General features: G+C 34.6%; 1 protein-coding gene across 1 annotated transcript in view; it reads left to right on the top strand.

Annotated features, from left to right (window-relative positions):
- LOC144964593 (ATP-dependent translocase ABCB1-like) overlaps positions 1–15,125 on the top strand; it is a 28,585-nt gene extending 13,460 nt beyond the window's left edge. The window contains exons 6-17 of the mRNA XM_078899043.1: positions 763–878; positions 1,672–1,821; positions 3,128–3,229; positions 4,257–4,334; positions 4,856–4,939; positions 5,433–5,636; positions 6,973–7,214; positions 8,060–8,219; positions 9,398–9,595; positions 10,183–10,389; positions 11,996–12,142; positions 13,508–15,125. Coding sequence (XP_078755169.1) covers positions 763–878; positions 1,672–1,821; positions 3,128–3,229; positions 4,257–4,334; positions 4,856–4,939; positions 5,433–5,636; positions 6,973–7,214; positions 8,060–8,219; positions 9,398–9,595; positions 10,183–10,389; positions 11,996–12,142; positions 13,508–13,708 — 1,889 coding nt within the window. The 3' untranslated portion in view covers positions 13,709–15,125. The remainder of the gene's footprint in view (positions 1–762; positions 879–1,671; positions 1,822–3,127; positions 3,230–4,256; positions 4,335–4,855; positions 4,940–5,432; positions 5,637–6,972; positions 7,215–8,059; positions 8,220–9,397; positions 9,596–10,182; positions 10,390–11,995; positions 12,143–13,507) is intronic.
- Positions 15,126–19,892: the final 4,767 nt, after the last annotated feature.

Here is a 19,892-nt window from a genome sequence, read left to right as displayed (position 1 = left end):
TTGTCACTTATATTAATGTAAAATGACACATTGTCTAATGACGATTACTGTGGTAAGGATATTATTGTTGATATGATGCTGATACAAAAAAATATGATGGTTTTAAAAAATCATATTATTTATAGTTTAAATTATTATAATCGCTATTATTATAGTTATTATTATTATTATTATTATATTATTATTATTATTATTATTATTATTATTATTATTATTATTATTATTATAATTATTTTATTATATCATTTATCATATTAATTCATATTTTCATTATCATATTAACCTCATCATATATATTATTATTCATTCATATCATATTATTTTTATTATTTTTAATATTTATTTTATTATTATTATTATTTTTTATATATTATTATTTATTTAAATCAAAATTCGGGTATTTCCTTGCAGCATCTACTGGTCTCTTTTAAAGTTTTAATATCCAATTTTCCAAGATTAGGAATGCTCACTTTCTGTTACATATATGTTATATATGCCAAATTATTTTTAAAAACCCAATAACAATAATATAGAATATTATATTTATTTTCAACATTGCAAGGTATACAACTGATTTCCTATTTCCTGTAAGAATATATTCTGATGTCACATGATCTTACTTCCATCAACATATTGATAATTGCAGTTGTCTTTAAATTATTTTTTTTTTATATATTTGTCATAATTTTAGTTTGAAAATTGTATATAATTTTGCTCTCATTCTCATTCAGTTTATTATTTCTTTTTCTTTTTTAAACACAGATAAAGAATTGGAAAGCATACTTGAGGCCCCCGAAAAGAAAAAATTAGACCGCCTATTATCGTCAAAGAGTTTAAAGAGAGCAAATTCAGCGATTTCTGAGAAAGAAGAGGAAGTAGTAAGAAATATCATATTAATCTTTTAAATGTTTATAAAAGAACACATCACAGAACTTTCTTAAAAAATAAGGGGTTTCCGTAGTTAAGGAAGATTTGATCTATGATGGGCTCAGAACTGATAGCGCAATGGAGGGATCTATATTTAGTCCTTTTTACAATCAACCCATCAATTACATGATTAGTCACTGGTCACAGCTGGATCTTTTTTAAAGAAATAAATGTCAACACACTGCTTGTTTACTTAAAATAAAAAGTCCTTCAGTGCCATATTATGTACATGCATCCGGTTTATCCCTGTATACCTGTTTCAATAGTGTTAAATGACCAATGGCAACTGCGTACTACTCTCTAGATAGGACCCTAGTCCATTGCAATGTATTTTCTACCGGATCTAGCAAACTCGGCTACTCAATCACTGCTGGGTGGGCTGAAAGTTTTTAAAAAATAGCCCGAGCGAGTGAAAAAAAAAAATGAAATTGTCCCAATAAAAAAAATAATAAATAAATAAGTGGTGGGGTTATGGTTGTTGTTATTGTTGTTGTTGTTGTTGTTGTTGTTGTTGTTGTTGTTGTTGTTGTTGTTGTTGTTGTTGTTGTTATTGTCGTCGTTGTTGATGCTGATGATATTATTGTTGATTTGATGTTGTTTTTGTTGTAGTTTTCGTTGTTGTTGTTGTGGTTGACATTATTATTATTTACGGCTATCAAATTAGTTTTCTTTTCATACTTTTTACACCCTAGTTTTTCATTTACTGCAATAATTCATTTTAAAAATTATTTTTACATTATTTAGCCTGAAGATGAACTCCCAGATGCCCCCTTCACTCGCCTGATCAGAATGAACGCTCCAGAGTGGTACTTCATTGTTTTGGGATGTTTTGGTAGCATCATCAATGGAGCTGTCATGCCTGCATTTGCCGTCATTTTCAGTAGGATTATCGACGTAGGTTGACATGTCATTTTTAACCCATTGACTCAATGGTATCTGGGTGGGGTTTCCGACCTCCCATAGTGGGCAGGGAGGTACTTGTTGTGTCTTCTATCCCCTGTATCTCTTTTCCAATTGCTTTCTGTCTTTATCTTGGAAAGAGATTACTTAGTTTTGCCCTGACCCTGGTCGGAGTCCTTGGCTGGAAAGGAAACAGTTGAATGTTTAGTTATAGTTTGGGGAAATTATATTTTTTGTCTTGTAAATCATCTCTCTGTTATGCACTATCTTATGTTTTGTTTACATATCATATATGATTTGTCAACATTTGAGTGTGTTCCTCTTAGTGGGGACATGTGCTTATGTCTGGATGAGACTTTTAGGTGATCTCAAACTAAGTACGTTGATAGTGTGCTCTTAGAATCTACATATGTTTCCTATTTGAACTAGTTCCCCTTTAATGAAGAAGCTTTACTTCTTCGAACAATAAATTTTGCCATCATTTATCTGAATATTCTAATCACAGACCTTGCTATTTCACCAAGACTGTTGTAACAGGGATACGACTCGGTTTTCATTGAACCCTCTTGGTAAAAATGACTCGGTCTGTTTTATATATTTAGATGAATAATAGAAGCTCCTGTTTTATCAGATTAGAATAAACTCTAACTCAGCTTTGAAAGAATGAATTTTTAAAAGCAAAACATGTCTATTTTATCACTTATAATATTATATTTTGTGCTACACATAATATCTCATCATAGTGATGGATGTATATGAAATCAGCTCATTAGGGCGACGGATTAACTTCATCTATAATTTGTGAGATAGTTATATTGCTATAGCTTCGGAAAAGATTTTGGTTATGTAATAGAATTATTACCTAGTTTTCATAAATCAAATTCTTTTATGAATGGGAACATTATTATAACGAAAGAAAAATCAATTTTTGTTTAATATAGAATTAAATTCAATTTTAGATTTACTACAAGTTCCAAGGATCAAGAGTTTATTTAGGCCTTTCATGGTCAAAATTATGGTTAATCAGTAAAATTCAGATGAGTTTGAAAAATGTAAAAAAGCAAATTCGCCAACAATCAGTTTACACTTTTTTTAAGAACCTAATTCGAAATAGCACTTAATCTTTAACGGATGTGTCATATTCCTGCCTTATTGTACATTGTGAACACGGCCTTTACTCAAATTAATAGAGAGAGAAAAGGGGACTGGTTCAAATAGGTTTCACGTGTAGTCCGAAAATATGCATTGTAACCTAATTTATGATACACCCTACAGTTCTTTGTTTTAAATGTCGTTTCAGGTATTTGCAGAGGATGAAGACACACAGGAGACAGAGATTCAAAAGTACGCCTTATTCTTCGTGGGACTTGGTGCTCTTAGCTTTATTACCTTTTTCCTGCAGGTTAGTTTTGTTTCAAAATGATTGTATTACCATAATGTCATTCGACTGGGTGGGGATCCTGACCTCCCATAGTGGGAAGGGAGGTACATGCTGTGTCTTCTATCTCCCCATATCCGTTTTCCAATTGTTTCCTGTCACTGTCTTGGAATGAGATTACTTAGTTTTGTCCTGACTCTTGCCGGAGTTCCTTGGCTGGGAGGGAAACAGACGAATGTATAGTTATAGGTTTTGGGAGATGATATTCTTTTCCTTGTAAATCATCTCTCTGTTATGCATTGTATTATGTTTAGTTTACATATTATATGATTGGTAAACATTTGAGTGTATTCCTCTTAGTTGGGACCTGTGCTTGTGTCTGGATGAGACTTTTAGGTGATCTCAAACAAAGTACTTTGACGGTGTGCTCTTGGAATCAACATCTGTTCCCTATTTGAACCAATTCCCCTTTGTCTTACCTTTTCTTTTGTACTTTAATTGTAATTGTAGAACTTTTTACTATCCCATTTTCTTCCTTTTTACTGGCGCTGATATGACCTGATTGTGTTGCAAGCGCCGTAAAACCCTTAAAACAATAAAACAATGTCATTCGAATAGGGGTTTCTCTTAGCTCAGTGGTAACAGCACTGTCCTCATAAGCAAAGGGACTTGTATCAATACTGGGTGCAGTTTCTAACCCATCTGTCGACTTAACATAGTTAAGTGGCTGGGTGTTTTAAATCTGGCAGAGAGTCTTCTTTCCAAAGGATAGAAACCATTTGGTACTGTCCATTTAACGTTGAATAGAGTTGGATACATTACAAATCTACGGGACCTATAGCTTTGATGGGCTGCTCCTTTTGTAATTTGGAGGAGTTGGGGGATTAGAATAAATTATAAAGTCCTTATAACGCGTGGTATAGCACGAATAAGCGTAATGTAGGTGTATTGTTTCTTAAAGGACATATCTCTAGATTGTCCAACCATAAAATCATTCACACATTTTTTTAAAAGCTAATTTTTCTGTGTTTTATCATTTTCACTTCTGAAGAGTTACATGTTTGCATTGTCTGGAGAAGCTTTGACAGTCAGGATCAGAGATCTAGCCTTTAGATCTATGATGAGACAGGTAAGAAAGTGAAAAAAGTCAACGTTTATTATTACGTATATTTTTATTATCATTCAAAATCATTAATTTTCTTCCCAAAAACTACATTTTTTATTCTTTGAAATCTTGCAGTTACCTGATAGAATTTCAAACTTTGCTCCACCCGTGGCTTTCTAGCTTTCAAATTATATTATACTTCGTTCCAAAACACATGGTATGTTGTTAAGGACTTCCAGAACACTGTAAAAACGGAGAGAGCTTTAGTTCTGGCAAAAATTGTGTTTTTACTTTTACAATGATTGAGCTGTTTTATCGAATCGAAATAATTATAATACTTTTTATTTGATGTTAATCATTATGCTATTTACAATACCAATATTATAATGTAATGTCCACAAATTGTCTACTTATCATAGTTAACTAAAAAGAATTTAGATACATATATTTTTACATATTTAATTTGATTCAGGGTTTAAAAGGGTTTGCCGATGTTCACGAAACACCTTTACGTTATTTTTTGGGGGTTATTTTTTATCATGTAGGAAATTGCATGGTATGATGATGTCAGGAATGGAGTCGGAGCATTGACCACCAGACTGTCCACGGATGCGTCACAAGTACAAGGGGTAGGATAGCGTTTCATGTTGACCAGCTTTGCCATTCTTATTTTCAAAAATTGACTTTGTTTGTGTGAAATATTTTGAACTAGTCATTACTAATTATATTAATCTTTCGTATAATGATATTGGTATCGGTTATTAATGCGGTTCAGGCACGTCATTTTAAAATTAAAGATATAAACAAGCTTTTGATTTAATGTTTCAATTCCAAATTTATTGAAGTCAATTCTGTTTTCAGCGTTTACATATTGGGAAAACATTTCTCCTGTGTTTAAAATTCAAGTCAATGTTATGCTTTTCATCCATGTTTAAGCTCTTATAATTGTAAATTGTCAGATTTTAAGGATTTTCAGTCGTAGAAAAGTATTGAGTGCTGATGCGTTCGAGTGTTTTCTCCTTTATTGTATGATACTGGCAGGTATTTTAATCATTTTGATATCTGCAATCAGCTAAGAAAAGGGAATCTATTGACAAATGGCAATTCATATATCCCAATCAGGTGACTGGATACAGGCTTGGAAGTCTTTTGATGAGTCTGTCAAATATTGTGACAGCTCTAGTCATTGCTTTTATCTACGGATGGCAGATGACTCTGGTTGTTTTGGGATTCCTGCCTTTGATTGCCTTGGGTGGGTTCATGCAGGTCAAACTACTCGCAGGTCAAGCTGGCAAAAACAAAGAGGCTTTGGAAGGAGCTGGAAAGGTAAGGATTTTGTAGTTCATAAATTTTGCTAACAAAATATTTATCATTTTAGCTTTTATTAGGGCAGAAAAGTTGTGACGTCACACCTACCGGTTCCAATATTCTTGGAAGCGTGTATGTAACCAGCCTTTCGGAGGACTAATAATAAATATGTTACATATTGAATCATAAGGTGGTACAACTATTTTAATAGCAGGGTGTATTGGCAGATTATTAGGATTAGGGGGACGTTAAAAAGCGAGGATGGAGGATTTGTCTTGATGATCAGCATATATTTAAACTTGAAAATAAGATGCCATCTGTCTGAAACCAGAAGAACAATTACACAAGGTATGTATCCAGTCCTCCGGAAGAGTGGCTTTACACTTACGATGAGACTGGAACCAGTTTTTTGACATCACACTTTTGTTCCCTATTTAAGGTTTTTTTTCTTATTCCTTTCTCTTTTTTTTCTTCTGTTCTTTCTTCAGAGTATATTATTTATGTGTGTGTTTAATTTGATTATGTATTTGTGTGTTCTTGCATGTTCGCTTAAGTTACCTGCAATGTTCAATATTTCTATATATTCACTCTTGCAGCTTGGTTTAAAATTCTTCAGACAATTTTGTATAAATTTTGTCTTGGCCAGACCAGTTCAAAACAATTTGAAGAGCAAAACAATTGTGTGACTTGACCTCAGCCGGAGCATAGGCCATTGAGTCTCCACTTGCTTCCATGTGTATCCACCCTCTTAGCTTTCTCCAACATGCTCCATCGCCAACTTTTTCTTCTCTCTCTCTCTCTCTCTCTCTCTCTCTCTCTCTCTCTCTCTCTCTCTCCCTCTCCCTCTCTCTCCACCCCCCTTCCCCGGCCCCTTGTCTTCTTCCCTCTTGAGAATTCCATGCAAGTGTCTGGTTTGTGATGTTACCGGTAGATTTTCTAAACGCATGGTCTGTCCATTCCCACTTCCTCCTTATGTGTATATCTATAGGTAGTTTGTTGGCTGGCAGTTTCTCACAGATCACCATTCCTGCTTGTGTCCATCCACTTGGTGTCCCAAAATCATCCTTAGACATTTGTTCATAAAAATCTGTAATTTACTGGTGGCGCTTTTGGCTTTCCTCAATATTTCGGATCCATAGAGTAATTCAGAATATACATTGGTATTGACAATTCTAATTTTTGTTGAGATCCGTCTGTGTTTTGATCTCCAGAAGTTTTGAGTACTTGAAATGCTGTGTCTAGTGTTAATCAGTTGCAGTACATTTGACTAAAAAGATAAGAATTATTTACTCCTGGCGCACAAAAACTATTTGTTGCGTGATGTGATCGTCTATATTTAATTCAATATTTTCAGGTTACTGTTGAGAGTATTGGAAATATTCGAACTGTAGCCTCTCTGTCCCAAGAGGTAACCTTCTACAACAGATACATGGACAACCTCCGAATTCCTTACAAAGCAGCTTTGAAGAATGCACACATTGTGGGATTTGTCTACTCATTCTCTCAGGCCGTCATCTTCTTTGCTTATGCAGCAGCTTTCGTTTTTGGTGGGTTTATGATTGAAGAGGGAGAGATGGACTTTGATGACGTCTTCCTGTGAGTGATTTTCTTTTAAAAGAAACGATTTTTCAATTTTGTAGTCATGTGAAAAGATATGTCTAGTATTTTAATGCAGCCAATTGGAATTCATATGGGGTCCTGAAAGTTTAGTTTCAGATGTAGCAGATCACTCGGCTCCCAAACAATGGGACCGATAATGATCATAGGTGAAATCGAGATTTTTTTTCTCACTCCCTGTGTTCACTTAGTGTGGTGGTAAAGTGAATTAGACTTCAGTGAATAAAAATACGTGGCTTGAAAATTTCAGTAACAAGCCCTTTATTTTCAATAAAGATCGAAACAAAAATGACAAACAAAATATATGCAAGTCAGTTTTTGTGTACGTACTTTCTCCAGTTGATACATGAGACATGAAACAAACCGAAGAGCAAAGACAAAGTGAAGATTATAAGGATCGGAATAGATAAGAATGGCAAATGGTGTGAGACTTATGAGTGCATAAAACCTTGTATCTACACAATTAATACAAACCCACAAATATCTTGACTGTTTTGGGTAACTTATCACTCTTATACCGAAAGTATGAATTATAACATTATGACTTCCACTAATTCAATCACAGGGAACTGAATTAAGAAATAATTATTTCAAATGTTTCTTTATCAATCATTATTAGTTATCATTATAATCAAGTCTAAGATGAATGTAAATCAAACCAATTTGTTCGATGGTCCATGCATAAGAATCGAGAGAGGGAGAGAGAGAGAGAGAGAGAGAGAGAGAGAGAGAGAGAGAGAGAGAGAGAGAGAGAGAGAGAATTGTGTATTGTGTACAGTCAGTTTATTGCAATTCGCCACCTAATCTAAAATTTTCTTCCTCAGCGTATTTGGTGCTGTAGTGTTTGGGGCTATGGGTCTCGGTAACGCCTCAGCCTTTGCTCCAGATCTAGGCAAAGCCCAAACATCAGCCAAACGTATTCTACAAATCCTGGACTCCAAACCGACCATTGATTACACCAACACCAGTGGAAAAAAACTGCCTGTAAGAGACATAACTTTTTCAAATTTTAAATCTTGTCTTTTTTCTGATTGATGGACAAAATAAAAACTTGATTGTAAATTCTTGAGGTTTTCCATTACATTCCGATTAAAACAACATGTAATAATTCCGATTAAAACAACATGTAATAAGACTTTCACAGTTTATCTTAGAATGTATACTTGACCATTGTACCGAGAGAGAGAGAGAGAGAGAGAGAGAGAGAGAGAGAGAGAGAGAGAGAACAAGGGGAAATTGTTCATTGGTGTGTTTATGTGCGTGCGTGTGTGTGTGTGTGTGTGTGCGTGCGTGTGTGTGTGTGTGTGTGTGTGTGTGTGTGCTCCTTATAGTTGTTTATGGCCGGCCGCTTTTTATGAAAGGTTCTCACTGAATTCTAGCGGTCAGACTTTGGGCGTTCGATATTGCATATGGTTTTGTGTATTGGTGCGTTGTGTCCTGCTGGTGGGTGTTTTGAGCATTTTGGACAAACTCACAGAATCGATAATTATTCCTCACATACAGAGAAGATCAGATTAAAAGGAAAGAAAGAGAGATAGGGAGAGAGAGAGAGAGAGAGAGAGAGAGAGAGAGAGAGAGAGAGAGAGAGGAGGACCACAAGCTTTCCCTCTCATAGCTTGTTACAGGAAAATAATACAATATGGAGTATGATGAGGATGGTGATGGTGTTATAGGGGAATGGTGAAAGTGAAGGATTGTAAGGGAAATATTAGGAAAGTTGTTGTGATGGTGATGATGATGTTTATGCCGATGATGGTGACGATAACTACGATGTTACTAGTGTGCATTTGTGTGAGTGTGTCTATGTCAATATTTTCTATTGTTATAAATGTGTAATGACAAATTGCCACTATTTTGAGGACAATAAAGATTTATTATTATTATGATTTTTATTATTATTATTATTATTATTATTATTATTATTATTATTATTATTATTATTATTATTATTATTATTATTATTATTATTATTATTAAATAGAATGAACGCCTCTTTGAATCTGATGGTTTGATAGACTACATAAGATTTTAAAGCTTATTGCAGTAAGTATTTCCGAAGAAGTTTAGCTAGTTGTTAATTCAATTTAAATCTTCTTGTCTGAAGATTGAAAAGAAAGTGTTGGATAATTTGTTTTTGAGTTCGTCCTTTTTTATTTTTCCAGAACAACTACCGAGCCATTGTGACATTCAAGGATGTGACATTCCACTACGCAAGCCGTGCCAGTGTTCCCGTGTTACAAGGATTAAATGTATCTGTCTCTCCAGGACAGACTCTTGCTCTGGTCGGCAGCAGTGGATGTGGCAAAAGCACTAGCATTCAATTGATTGAGAGATTTTATGATTCCGTCACAGGCTCTGTGGTAAATTTTATATAATATAACAATCTGTGCTAATAGATTGAGTCTCAACTCATTCATCTTCATCATTATTATTTTCTTTATTTTTCTTCTTCTCCTCCTCCTCTTCCTTTTCCTCCTTTCCTTTCCTCCTCATCATCATCATCGTCGTCGTCGTCGTCATCATCATCATCATCGTCATCATCACCAACAATGACAACTACATCTCCTTTATTATTGCCATCATCACCTTTACATTCTTTATCATTATTATCATCATTATCATCATCATCATCATCACCACCACCACCACCACCACCACCATCATCATCATCATCATCATCATCATCATCATCATCATCATCATAATCATCATCATCACCATCATTATTATTATTATTATTATTATTATTATTATTATTATTATTATTATTATTATTATTATTATTATTATTATTATTATTATCATTATTATTATTATTATTATTATTATTATTATTATTATTATTATTATTATTATTATTATTATTATTATTATTATTATTATTATTATTATTATTATTACTATGTTGAAACCATTAATATCAATATTCATTCCTGTCCATCAACAGTGTTTGGATAACTTTGACATCAAAACCCTGAATATTGAGTGGTACAGATCACAGCTTGGCTTGGTGTCACAAGAACCAACGCTGTTTGACTCCAGCATCGCAGAGAATATCGCATACGGAGACAACTCTCGGGTGGTCAATATGAATGAAATTATTGAGGCCGCTAAAGGAGCCAATATCCACAATTTTATTAGTTCACTGCCTGATGTAAGATTTTAATTCTTTTTAATTATTTTTTTTTTTTGTTTTTGTTTTTTTGTTTTTCATTTTTTGAGGGTTTTTTTTTAGGTTTTCTTGTTTTATGGTTGGTAATGTTTGTTGCTGTTTTTGTTTTTGTTTTGTTTTGTTTTTGTTTTTTTGTTTTTTGTTTTTGGTCGTGGGGAGGGGGGGGGGGGGGGTTAATGATTTTTTTAAATCACTCTTTTTTAGAGAGGGGGGGGGGGAGAAGGGTTGGTAGATAGGAATAGGGATGATGTGGGGAATCAATTATAATTCTTTTAAGGTTAAAAGGAGCAAAGTGTTGTCCCAATTTCATGAAAATGTTGCTGCTCGATGCTTGTATATATGTATAAATAACAATAGGAAATTGATTAGAAGCTTCAATTCAATTAATGAAGACAGATATCAACAAAACTCAATGAATGAAAAACATTAAAAAACTCTCTCACCTCTTTATTTTTCTTCTCGTTATTCTCATTCGTCCTCCATGTTTCTGGATCGGGTTTCTGATCTCCCATAGCGGGATGAGATTACTTGGTTTTGTCCTGGCCCTGGCCGGATACCCTAGCTGGGAGGGAACCAGTCGAATGTATAGTTAGTTTTGGGAGATGATATTTTTTTGTCTTGTAAATCATCTCTCTGTTATTCACTGTTTATGTTTTATTTACATATATATATATATATATATATATATATATATATATATATATATATATATATATGATTTGTAAACATGTGAGTGTATTCCTCATAATGGGGACATGTGCTTGTGTCTGGATGAGAATTTTAGTTGATCTCAAACTAAGCACTTCCATAGTATGCTCTTGGAATCTGTATCTATTTCCCTTTTGAACCAATTCCTTTTTGTCTTACCTTTTTTTTTGGGGGGGGGGGTGCTTTAATTGTAATTCTAGAACTTTTTACTAACCCATTTCTTCCTTTTTACTGACGCCGATATGATCTTAATGTGTTGCAAGCCGTAAAACCATTAAAAACAAAGACATAACAACATCATCCGTGTTTCATTCATCGTTTGTATTGATAAAGGGGAAACCCGAAACGTCCGCATTATCTGTCTTAGTGAAAATTGAAGCTTCTATTCAATTTGCTATTGTTATTTTTTCCCCCACAATTTCAGTGCAGTGGGCACCGGTAAATATTATAGGACTGCCCCCTTATGAGGAATGAAAAGACAATTTCTTCAAAGCATATCACTAGCAATAGAAACAAGTTGCATTGCAATACATAGGTTTTTCTGATTCTTTTTTTTTCTCTCTAATTTAATATGTTTGATTTGCCAATAATATAGGTATGATGCCCAATTTACCCAATGTGTGTGACATTTTTATTCATATATGAGTATTTCAATAGATAATTTAAGTTCGTTTTATCCGTTTATAAATTATGATGACCCTTTCTCCGCTCCCCGCCTCTGGCCAACTCACACACACACAAACACACACGACATGCACACACACACACACACACACACACACACACACACACACACTAACATACTCAGTCTATCACTCATGCATCAACACTTCTAATATAACAATGATTGAATTTGTTGTCCTGCCTTCACTAAATTTAGGGTTACAACACAAATGTGGGAGCCCAAGGAACACAGCTGAGCGGTGGTCAGAAACAGAGGATTGCCATCGCAAGGGCCTTGATTCGAAACCCAACTATACTGTTACTCGATGAAGCCACCTCTGCTCTGGATACTGAGAGTGAAAAGGTAACACATAATTGGAAGAGAAAGAGAGAAAGAGAGAGAGAGAGAGAGAGAGAGAGAGAGAGAGAGAGAGAGAGAGAGAGAGAGAGAGAGAGAGAGAGAGGGTGGATTTATTTATTTTCGAAAAAAATGTTCTTCGGGATTGGAGATGGATCTCCGATCTGGATGGAAGCTTTCCTGGCCTCTTAAACTGAAATTTGAGCTTTTTCACAGCACATTATCCCCTAAATGTACTCGAAGCACTTTACAAGGAGTCCCAAGCCAGCAGCGACTCTCAACATGCAGGACGAGATATGACTCTTATGTGGCGCTTATATTCTTTTTTCAACAAATGCAATGCAGTTCAAGAAAGTTTATTATGTGAATAATTGGGCTCAACTTTGCACTACCCTCTGTGGGACTCAAATAGACCTTCATTTCAGAAGCCCGACTGTCATTCCTCAAACCCACAAAGCCGCTTTTATTAGGAGACGTTGCCTACAGATTGAGGTCAGAAGTGTTTGATGGTGGTTGTGTTAGCTTCCTTCCTTAAGTGCACAAGTGGTACTTCACTAATTTGGCTTACGCAGAGGGGGTTTAAGAAGTTACACAAATGTCAGTTAGGCATTTGTCATCTGGATCAATAAACATGGAAATCTGGTGTTGTAATTGATAAAAAAAAAAGATATTGATAAAGGATTACAATTAGAGTGAAAATAGATTATTTTCATTTGGGTTTTTATTTAAAACATAACTAGATAAAGCACATCGATTGCAATTTTACAATCAGTGATATAAATTATAGAATTGCAATCTTGTCATCTCTTCATCTCCTCCCCTCCTCCTCCATCTCCTCCTCCTCCTCCTCCTCCTCCTCCTCCTCCTCCTCCTCCTCCTCCTCCTCCTCCTCCTCCATCTTCTTCTTCTTCTTCTTCTTCTTCTTCTTCTTCTTCTTCTTCTTCTTCTTCTTCTTCTTCTTCTTCTTCTTCTTCTTCTTCTTCTTCTTCTTCTTCTTCTTCTTCTTCTCCTCCTCCTCCACCTCCACCTCCTCTTTCACCGTCGCCTTGTTTTATTTATCGCTCATCACCCTTTCTCTCTTTTATACTCTCTCTGTCTCTCTTCTCTCTCTCTCTTCTTTTTTTCTCTCTCTCTCTCTCTCTCTCTCGCTCGCTCGCTCTCTCTTTCTCTCTCTCTCCCTCCCTGTCTTTCCTTCTTTCTCTCTCTCTCTTTCCTTTTCCTTTCTTTCTCTCTCCCTTACTCTCTCTCTCTCTCTCTCTCTCTCTCTCTCTCTCTCTCTCTCTCTCTCTTTATTTTCCTTCTCTGAATTTAGTTTTTCCTACTAATCCCCTTCTTACTCTCCCTTATCGTCATATCCGAATCTTCATTCAGATTGTTCAAGAAGCCTTAGATAAGGCTCGGGCAGGCAGAACTTGCGTGGTCATCGCCCATCGACTTTCTACAGTACAGAACGCTGACAAGATCTGTGTGGTCAGTAAAGGAAGAGTCACAGAGACAGGAACCCACAATGAGCTGATGGCTATGGAAGGATTCTATTACAAACTGGTTAAAAACTCACATAGGCAAACGTAATACCCGCCCATGTTGATGACTGACTGAGTGTTGTTAGAAAATGATCCTGGGTGGGTTCCCGGCCTCCCATAGTGGGCAGAGAGGTACTTGCTGTGTCTTCTATACACCTATACCTGTTTTCCCATTGTTTTATATATTAAGGGATGAGATTACTTAGTTTTGTCCTGAGCCTGGCCGGAGTCCTTGGCTGGGAGGGAAACAGTCGAATGTATATTTATAGTTTTGGGAGATGATTTTTTTCATTGTAAATCATCTCTCTGTTATGTTCTGTTATTTTTTTATCTTTAACATTTGATTTGTAAACATTTGATTGTGTTCCTCTTAGTGTGGACCTGTGCTTGTGTCAGGATGAGACATCTAGGTGATCTCAAACCATGCACAATGATAGTATGCTCTTGGAATCTACATCTGTTCCCTATTAGTGCCATTTCCCTTTGTCTTACTTTTTTGTCCGCTTTTTATTGTAAATCTATAACTTTTTTAACTGTCCCATTTCTTCCTTTTTGCTGGCGCTGAAATGACCCAAATGTGTCGCAAGAGCCGTAAAACCCTGAAAAACATAAAACAGAAAATGATCAAATCTGATGCCTGGGCCTCTCTCTCTCTCTCTCTCTCTCTCTCTCTCTCTCTCTCTCTCTCTCTCTCTCTCTCTATCCATCTATCTTTCTATGTATCTATGGTTAAGGGGAAGTAGCTGGAATAAATATCTATTTATCTATCTATCTATATTATCTAACTACCTTTCTATTACTTTCTCTGTATTTATCTCTTTCTTTCCTTTAACGGAGAAAGCAATGTTTATCAATAAAAAACGACAATGTTATAGAGATTAGATCAGAATCTGCCTATAAAAGTTGGTGAGCATTAAACCTTTTGTCGGGTTTATGGATATTTACTGATTTACTGATCACTGGGTGAAATAAGTGTGTATATTACACATTGCCTATTTCATCACAAAATTTGAAAACGATAAAAATTTATGCAAACAGTCGGAACAGCTCGGGGACTAGAAATAAAATAAAAAGTGAAATCTAAGTGTTGTCGTTTACTGACAAAATACTTTTTAAAATTTTGACCAGAAAGTTGTCACTTGGTATATAAAAAGATTAAGATGTTATCCAACTTGTCAAAATGTTAATTTGTTTGGAGTCTCATGTTAAGGTATTCTGACAAGCTGGGGATCATCTTTAACTATTTTTATATGAAGTAACAGTATTATACGTAATAAACGGGGGGAAAAACTTGAGGTCCACTCGTTTAGAATCTCACTTCTTCCTTAAAGAATTAGTCGACAAGCCTTAGTATTCCAACAGTTTGAACTAATTGATCGGAGAGCAGTCAATATTCCTCTCAGGATATTATCAAGAGCAAAAAGGTGAAACTGTTTCACTCAAAATCTATTCTTTTATATATTCAATGTGGGCCAAAAAAAATATCAGCAGGAATTTAAAACATATTACTTGAAATTGAAGCGAATTTTGAAAATTTTAAAAGCATTTTATACATACAACCAATGAAAAAGAATTTGAACGTGGGCTCTCACGTTTTGGTGTACTCACCACTCATTCACAATCTTTTAAACATTTGCAGTTATAAAAGAAATTTATAGCATTCATAAGGTCATGTAAGTTATAGTTTTACAGTATTGCAATAAAGACATAATTCATTATTTCATTAAAAAACATTTGTTCAATTTTGTATCTTCAGACATTTTGTACTTCGCCATATTATAATGAAATGATTGCATTCATGATTTATGATAATTTTTTTCTTTACCAGTAACATTATTTGAACTACCGTTTGCGGTTGTTTCTGGTGTCGATACGTCAGAATAGTTCAATGGATACCACATAAAAAGGGTATAGACATTTAGACTAAAATCACTTGAGGGAGATAAAAATCATTCGTAACCAATTCACCAAATTGATTAGCATTCTTTTAGGTTCGTAAAAGTTAAGATAAATAATTAAGTGTAATCGAAATAAATTAAGCAAGACTCGATATAAGAGATTTTAACTAGTGGTAAATTATCATTTGTCCACTTTTACCTGTTCGTAAATTATCATTTGTCCACATTTAACCGTTGGTAATTATCTTTTATCCACATTTAATTGTTGGTAAATTATCATTTGTCTACATATAACTGTTGATAAATCATCATTTGTTCACATTTAATTCTTGGTAAATTATCATTTGTCTACATTTAACTTTTGGTAAATTATCATTTGTCTCCATTTAACTGTTGATGAATTATCATTTGTCCACATTACGACTGTTATAGCTGTGAAGAGCTTACCTAATTTTTAGTCGTACTCGATGTTTATCGTACTCATAAATCTGCGTATCGTTTATAAAGTGTGTTTTATTCAGAAACATGCGACACAATAATAGGGAATGAGATTAGCGGAAGAGTAGCGTCCCTTGATTGGACGTCACCCATAGTCTGTGACGTCACCGGCGGAAAAGTTATTAGAGAGAGAACGTTATGTTGGTTGTGCGCATGCGTTACTCGTCCTCGCGGAAGGATTTACGAAGTCAGGTTGACTACAGTGTTGCCGTCTTGTGACAAAACACTTTTTATAAAAAATAAGTAAAATATTTCATATAGTGATTGAGTAAGATAACCCCCCCCCCCCCCCAAACTCCATCCCGACTTCTGGGTGGGGGTCCTGACCTCTCATAGCGGGCAGGGAGGTACATACTGTGTCTTCTATCCCCTTATATTTATTTTCCAACATGCTTTCTGTCTTTGTCTCGGATTGAGATTACTTGGTTTTGTCCCGGCACTGGCCGGAATCCTAGCTGGGAGGGAAACAGTCAAATGCATAGTTATTGTTTTGGGAGATGATATTTTTTTCCCTTGTAAATCATCTCTCTGTTATGTATTATTATTTTTATTTTGAATGTATAATGTAAGCATTTGAGTGTGTTCCTCTTTGTTGGATTTTGTGCTTGTGTCTGGATGAGACTTGTAGGTGATTTCAAACTAAGTACATTGGTGGTATGCTCTTGGAATCTACATCTGATTCCTATTTGTTCTCAGTTCCCCTTTGTCTTACTTTTTCTTGGGTGCTTTAATTGTAATTCTAGAACTCTTTACTATCCCATTTTCTTCCTTTTTACTGGCGCTGATATAACCTAAATGTATTGCAAGCGCCGTAAAACCCTTAAAAACAAAAAAATCCATCCCGACTTGTCAATAAGTCTTAAACATGAGACTTCTAAGATATGAAGAAAAAGTCTTTTGGTCAAAATAAGAGAAATGAGTTTGTCATTGTATATCAGAATAGCCAAAGGAGAATTTATGAAGACAACAGAGAATAAAAACTTCGCGGCGGCGATGGGGGTTCGAATCCGCGACCTTACTGGTACGACAACTCCGCCTGGCGGGGGAGATCATGACTCTATCGTATGAAAAAGAACTTAAGATACTCTTGTTTGTTTTGTTTGTTTCTTCTCCTCCACCTTTTTGGTTTTCATTTTTCTATGAATGTTATTTGTTTTGGTTTTTTACCCCAAATGATCCAAGGGGCTTTCTTATTCACTGGCTTTCCTCTCGTATAATATTATTCGCCAGTGGGAGGTCACGGGCATGTACTGTTGTAAATATGAAAAGTTTGTATGAAACAGTGCCAGATAAAGCAGAAAGTAAAATAGAAGAAAGAACATCTAAGAATGAGTCTACCTTGGTTGGGGATTGAACCTCATACCGCCTGATTAACGGCCAGACGTTACTACCATTACCATTATACCAGAGCGGTTTCCAAAGACGTGGTCAGTTCTCGTCAGTTTAAGACTGAAATTAAGGCAGACCTGCCTACTACTACCAAAAATTCGTAAAATTACGAAATTCGCCTCAAATTTCAGAACTTCATCGGCATTTTAAAGTCATGAAATCTGATTGAAAATTAAAGGTGATGCCAGACTACATAATTGTAAAGATTTCGAAGAGTTATCTAATCCCTTTGAAGGTAATTTGTTCATCTATAAAGTTAAACATGGCGTCTATTATTTTTTATCTCCTAAAAACTATAAATTTGGAAATCTTCAAGTAGGCAGGTCACAAATACCTTTGTAGAATGTCGTTTCAAGTCTTTGAATTGTTTAGCCGAAGCTTGGTCACCATTTTACGGAATAGCAGAATGTTTTTAGAAAATTACATTTTTAGGACCAAGCACTGGTGCTAGTAGAGATCAAACTAAATGGAAGGTTGATGTCAATGTGCTAGAAAAAATCTGAAAATATGTAAATGATTCAGTGCCAGTTAAAGTAAAAAGACAAGTAAAAAGACAATATAAGAAAAATAATCACAAGATTAAAAAAAAAAATAATCACTACTACTCAGATGAAGTTTGATCTACAGTTGTGGAAGTCTTGTGATTTTTTTTCTTTTATTATTATTATTATTATTATTATTATTATTATTATTATTATTATTATTATTATTATTATTATTATTATTATTATTATTATTATTATTTATTATTATTATTACTATTATTATTATTATTATTATTATCATTACTCACTCAATAATGTTTATAATCACGGCAAGGCTAATTTTATGTTTATTACGATACATACAAGAAAAGTTAATAACATATTATGATGAGAACTGCTTTTTGTAGATAATATATGTCGTAAACTGTAACCTCGTGATCTTACTAAAAGTTGCTCATCCGTAAAAAGTCTTTCGAAATAGTTTGGGGATTATAAAAGATGTGCCTTGTCTCGCTATCATTTATTAATTTTTCAACATTAAATATAAAAGTCCAAAGTAAGCGTGAATAAATACTGAATATTTATAAGATATGTAAGCCGAGTTTTATTTATTTATTCTTCTCATGACTTTGGGTTTTTCAGAACATTACACCCAGGTTGCGGGTGGTTGGATGGGAGCATCACCCTTGAATCATATACCTATGATGTTCGCATGGGTGTACGATCCGATAGTGATGTCGTTTCTTCTTCTCTTTACTAGCCTATCCTGATTCTTTGGTTTGTGATTGTATTTTTGACAGGGGATATTTTTTTTTCTGTAAATCTTCTGCCTGTTTGTTCTTGGTTATTTATAATTTAGCTTATGATATCTTTAGGTTATGATTTTGATTTACATTTGTACTATTTTTGTTAGATTGCTTGTTTTTTTGTTTCAGCGGTCTCTCATATAACCTCAATTGTGTTGGAAGAGACCTAAAACAACAAACAAAAAAAAAAACACCCAGGTTGTTTCAGAGCATTACACAATGCATTTAGATTAGTTTTGCCATCATTGCGGTACTACCCGGATTTGTATACTCTACAACTACAAGTAATGTGTGATTGTTAACTTCGTCATTTTCATGAAGCTTGTTGCTGTCTCCATTGTTTTTGTTATTTGTGGGAAACTTTATTACAGAATATTGACTAAAATTTATAATAAAATACTGTTAAATGCTATCTCAGATACTATATTATAATTAATCGATATTTCCAGATAAGTCACCGCTCTATTGTTTGATAATTCTATAATAATTGTGATTGTGTGTGTGTGTGCGTTTGTATGTGTGTATGTATATATGTGTGTGTGTCTGTGGGTGTGTGTGTGTGTGTGTGTGTGTGTGTGTGGTATGCGTTTTTTGCATGTTTTATTTTATACTCGGAATATATAGATTATTATTTGTCAGAAAAAAAAGAATAACACACCTCAAAAAATGCAAATTGCAAGCTTTATTGGACAGATAGAATAGCTTAATTGATATGATTTTAAAGACAAATCAGTTATCTATTTGATGGTACAAACCGCCTGTCAATAGTTTGAAAACAAAACGAGTGGCAGGTTTGTAAACAACGCATACCAAAAACAATGCCATACAGTGACGAACTTAGGGCACCATCCTAAAATCCTTTGTTTTTGTAAGGGGCGGGGGGGGGGGGGGGGGGAGGGAGTTGTTTGTATGTTTGTTTGTTTTGTTTTTGTTTTTGTTCTTGTTTTTTTGCTTTTCGTTTTTTTGGTTGTTTGTTTTGGGTTGGGTTTTTTTGTTGGTTTTTTTTTTAGTTGGGGGGCTTTTTGTTTGTTTTTTAAGTGGGAGCTGTCTACAATTCGAAGAACAAAATATTGATAAAAGAGACAGATGTCTCGCCCTTTACAACACATTATGTAGGGATTTTGTAAAATAGGATAATAAATTGTTTTATTTGTACT

The sequence above is a fragment of the Berghia stephanieae genome, chromosome 2, assembly GCF_034508935.2.
Source record: "Berghia stephanieae isolate SIO BIC M18660-M18661 chromosome 2, UCSD_Bste_1.3, whole genome shotgun sequence".
NCBI lineage: Eukaryota > Metazoa > Mollusca > Gastropoda > Nudibranchia > Aeolidiidae > Berghia > Berghia stephanieae.
Note: the sequence above shows the minus strand (reverse complement) of the source record. Positions and strands in the feature narration are given on the sequence as shown.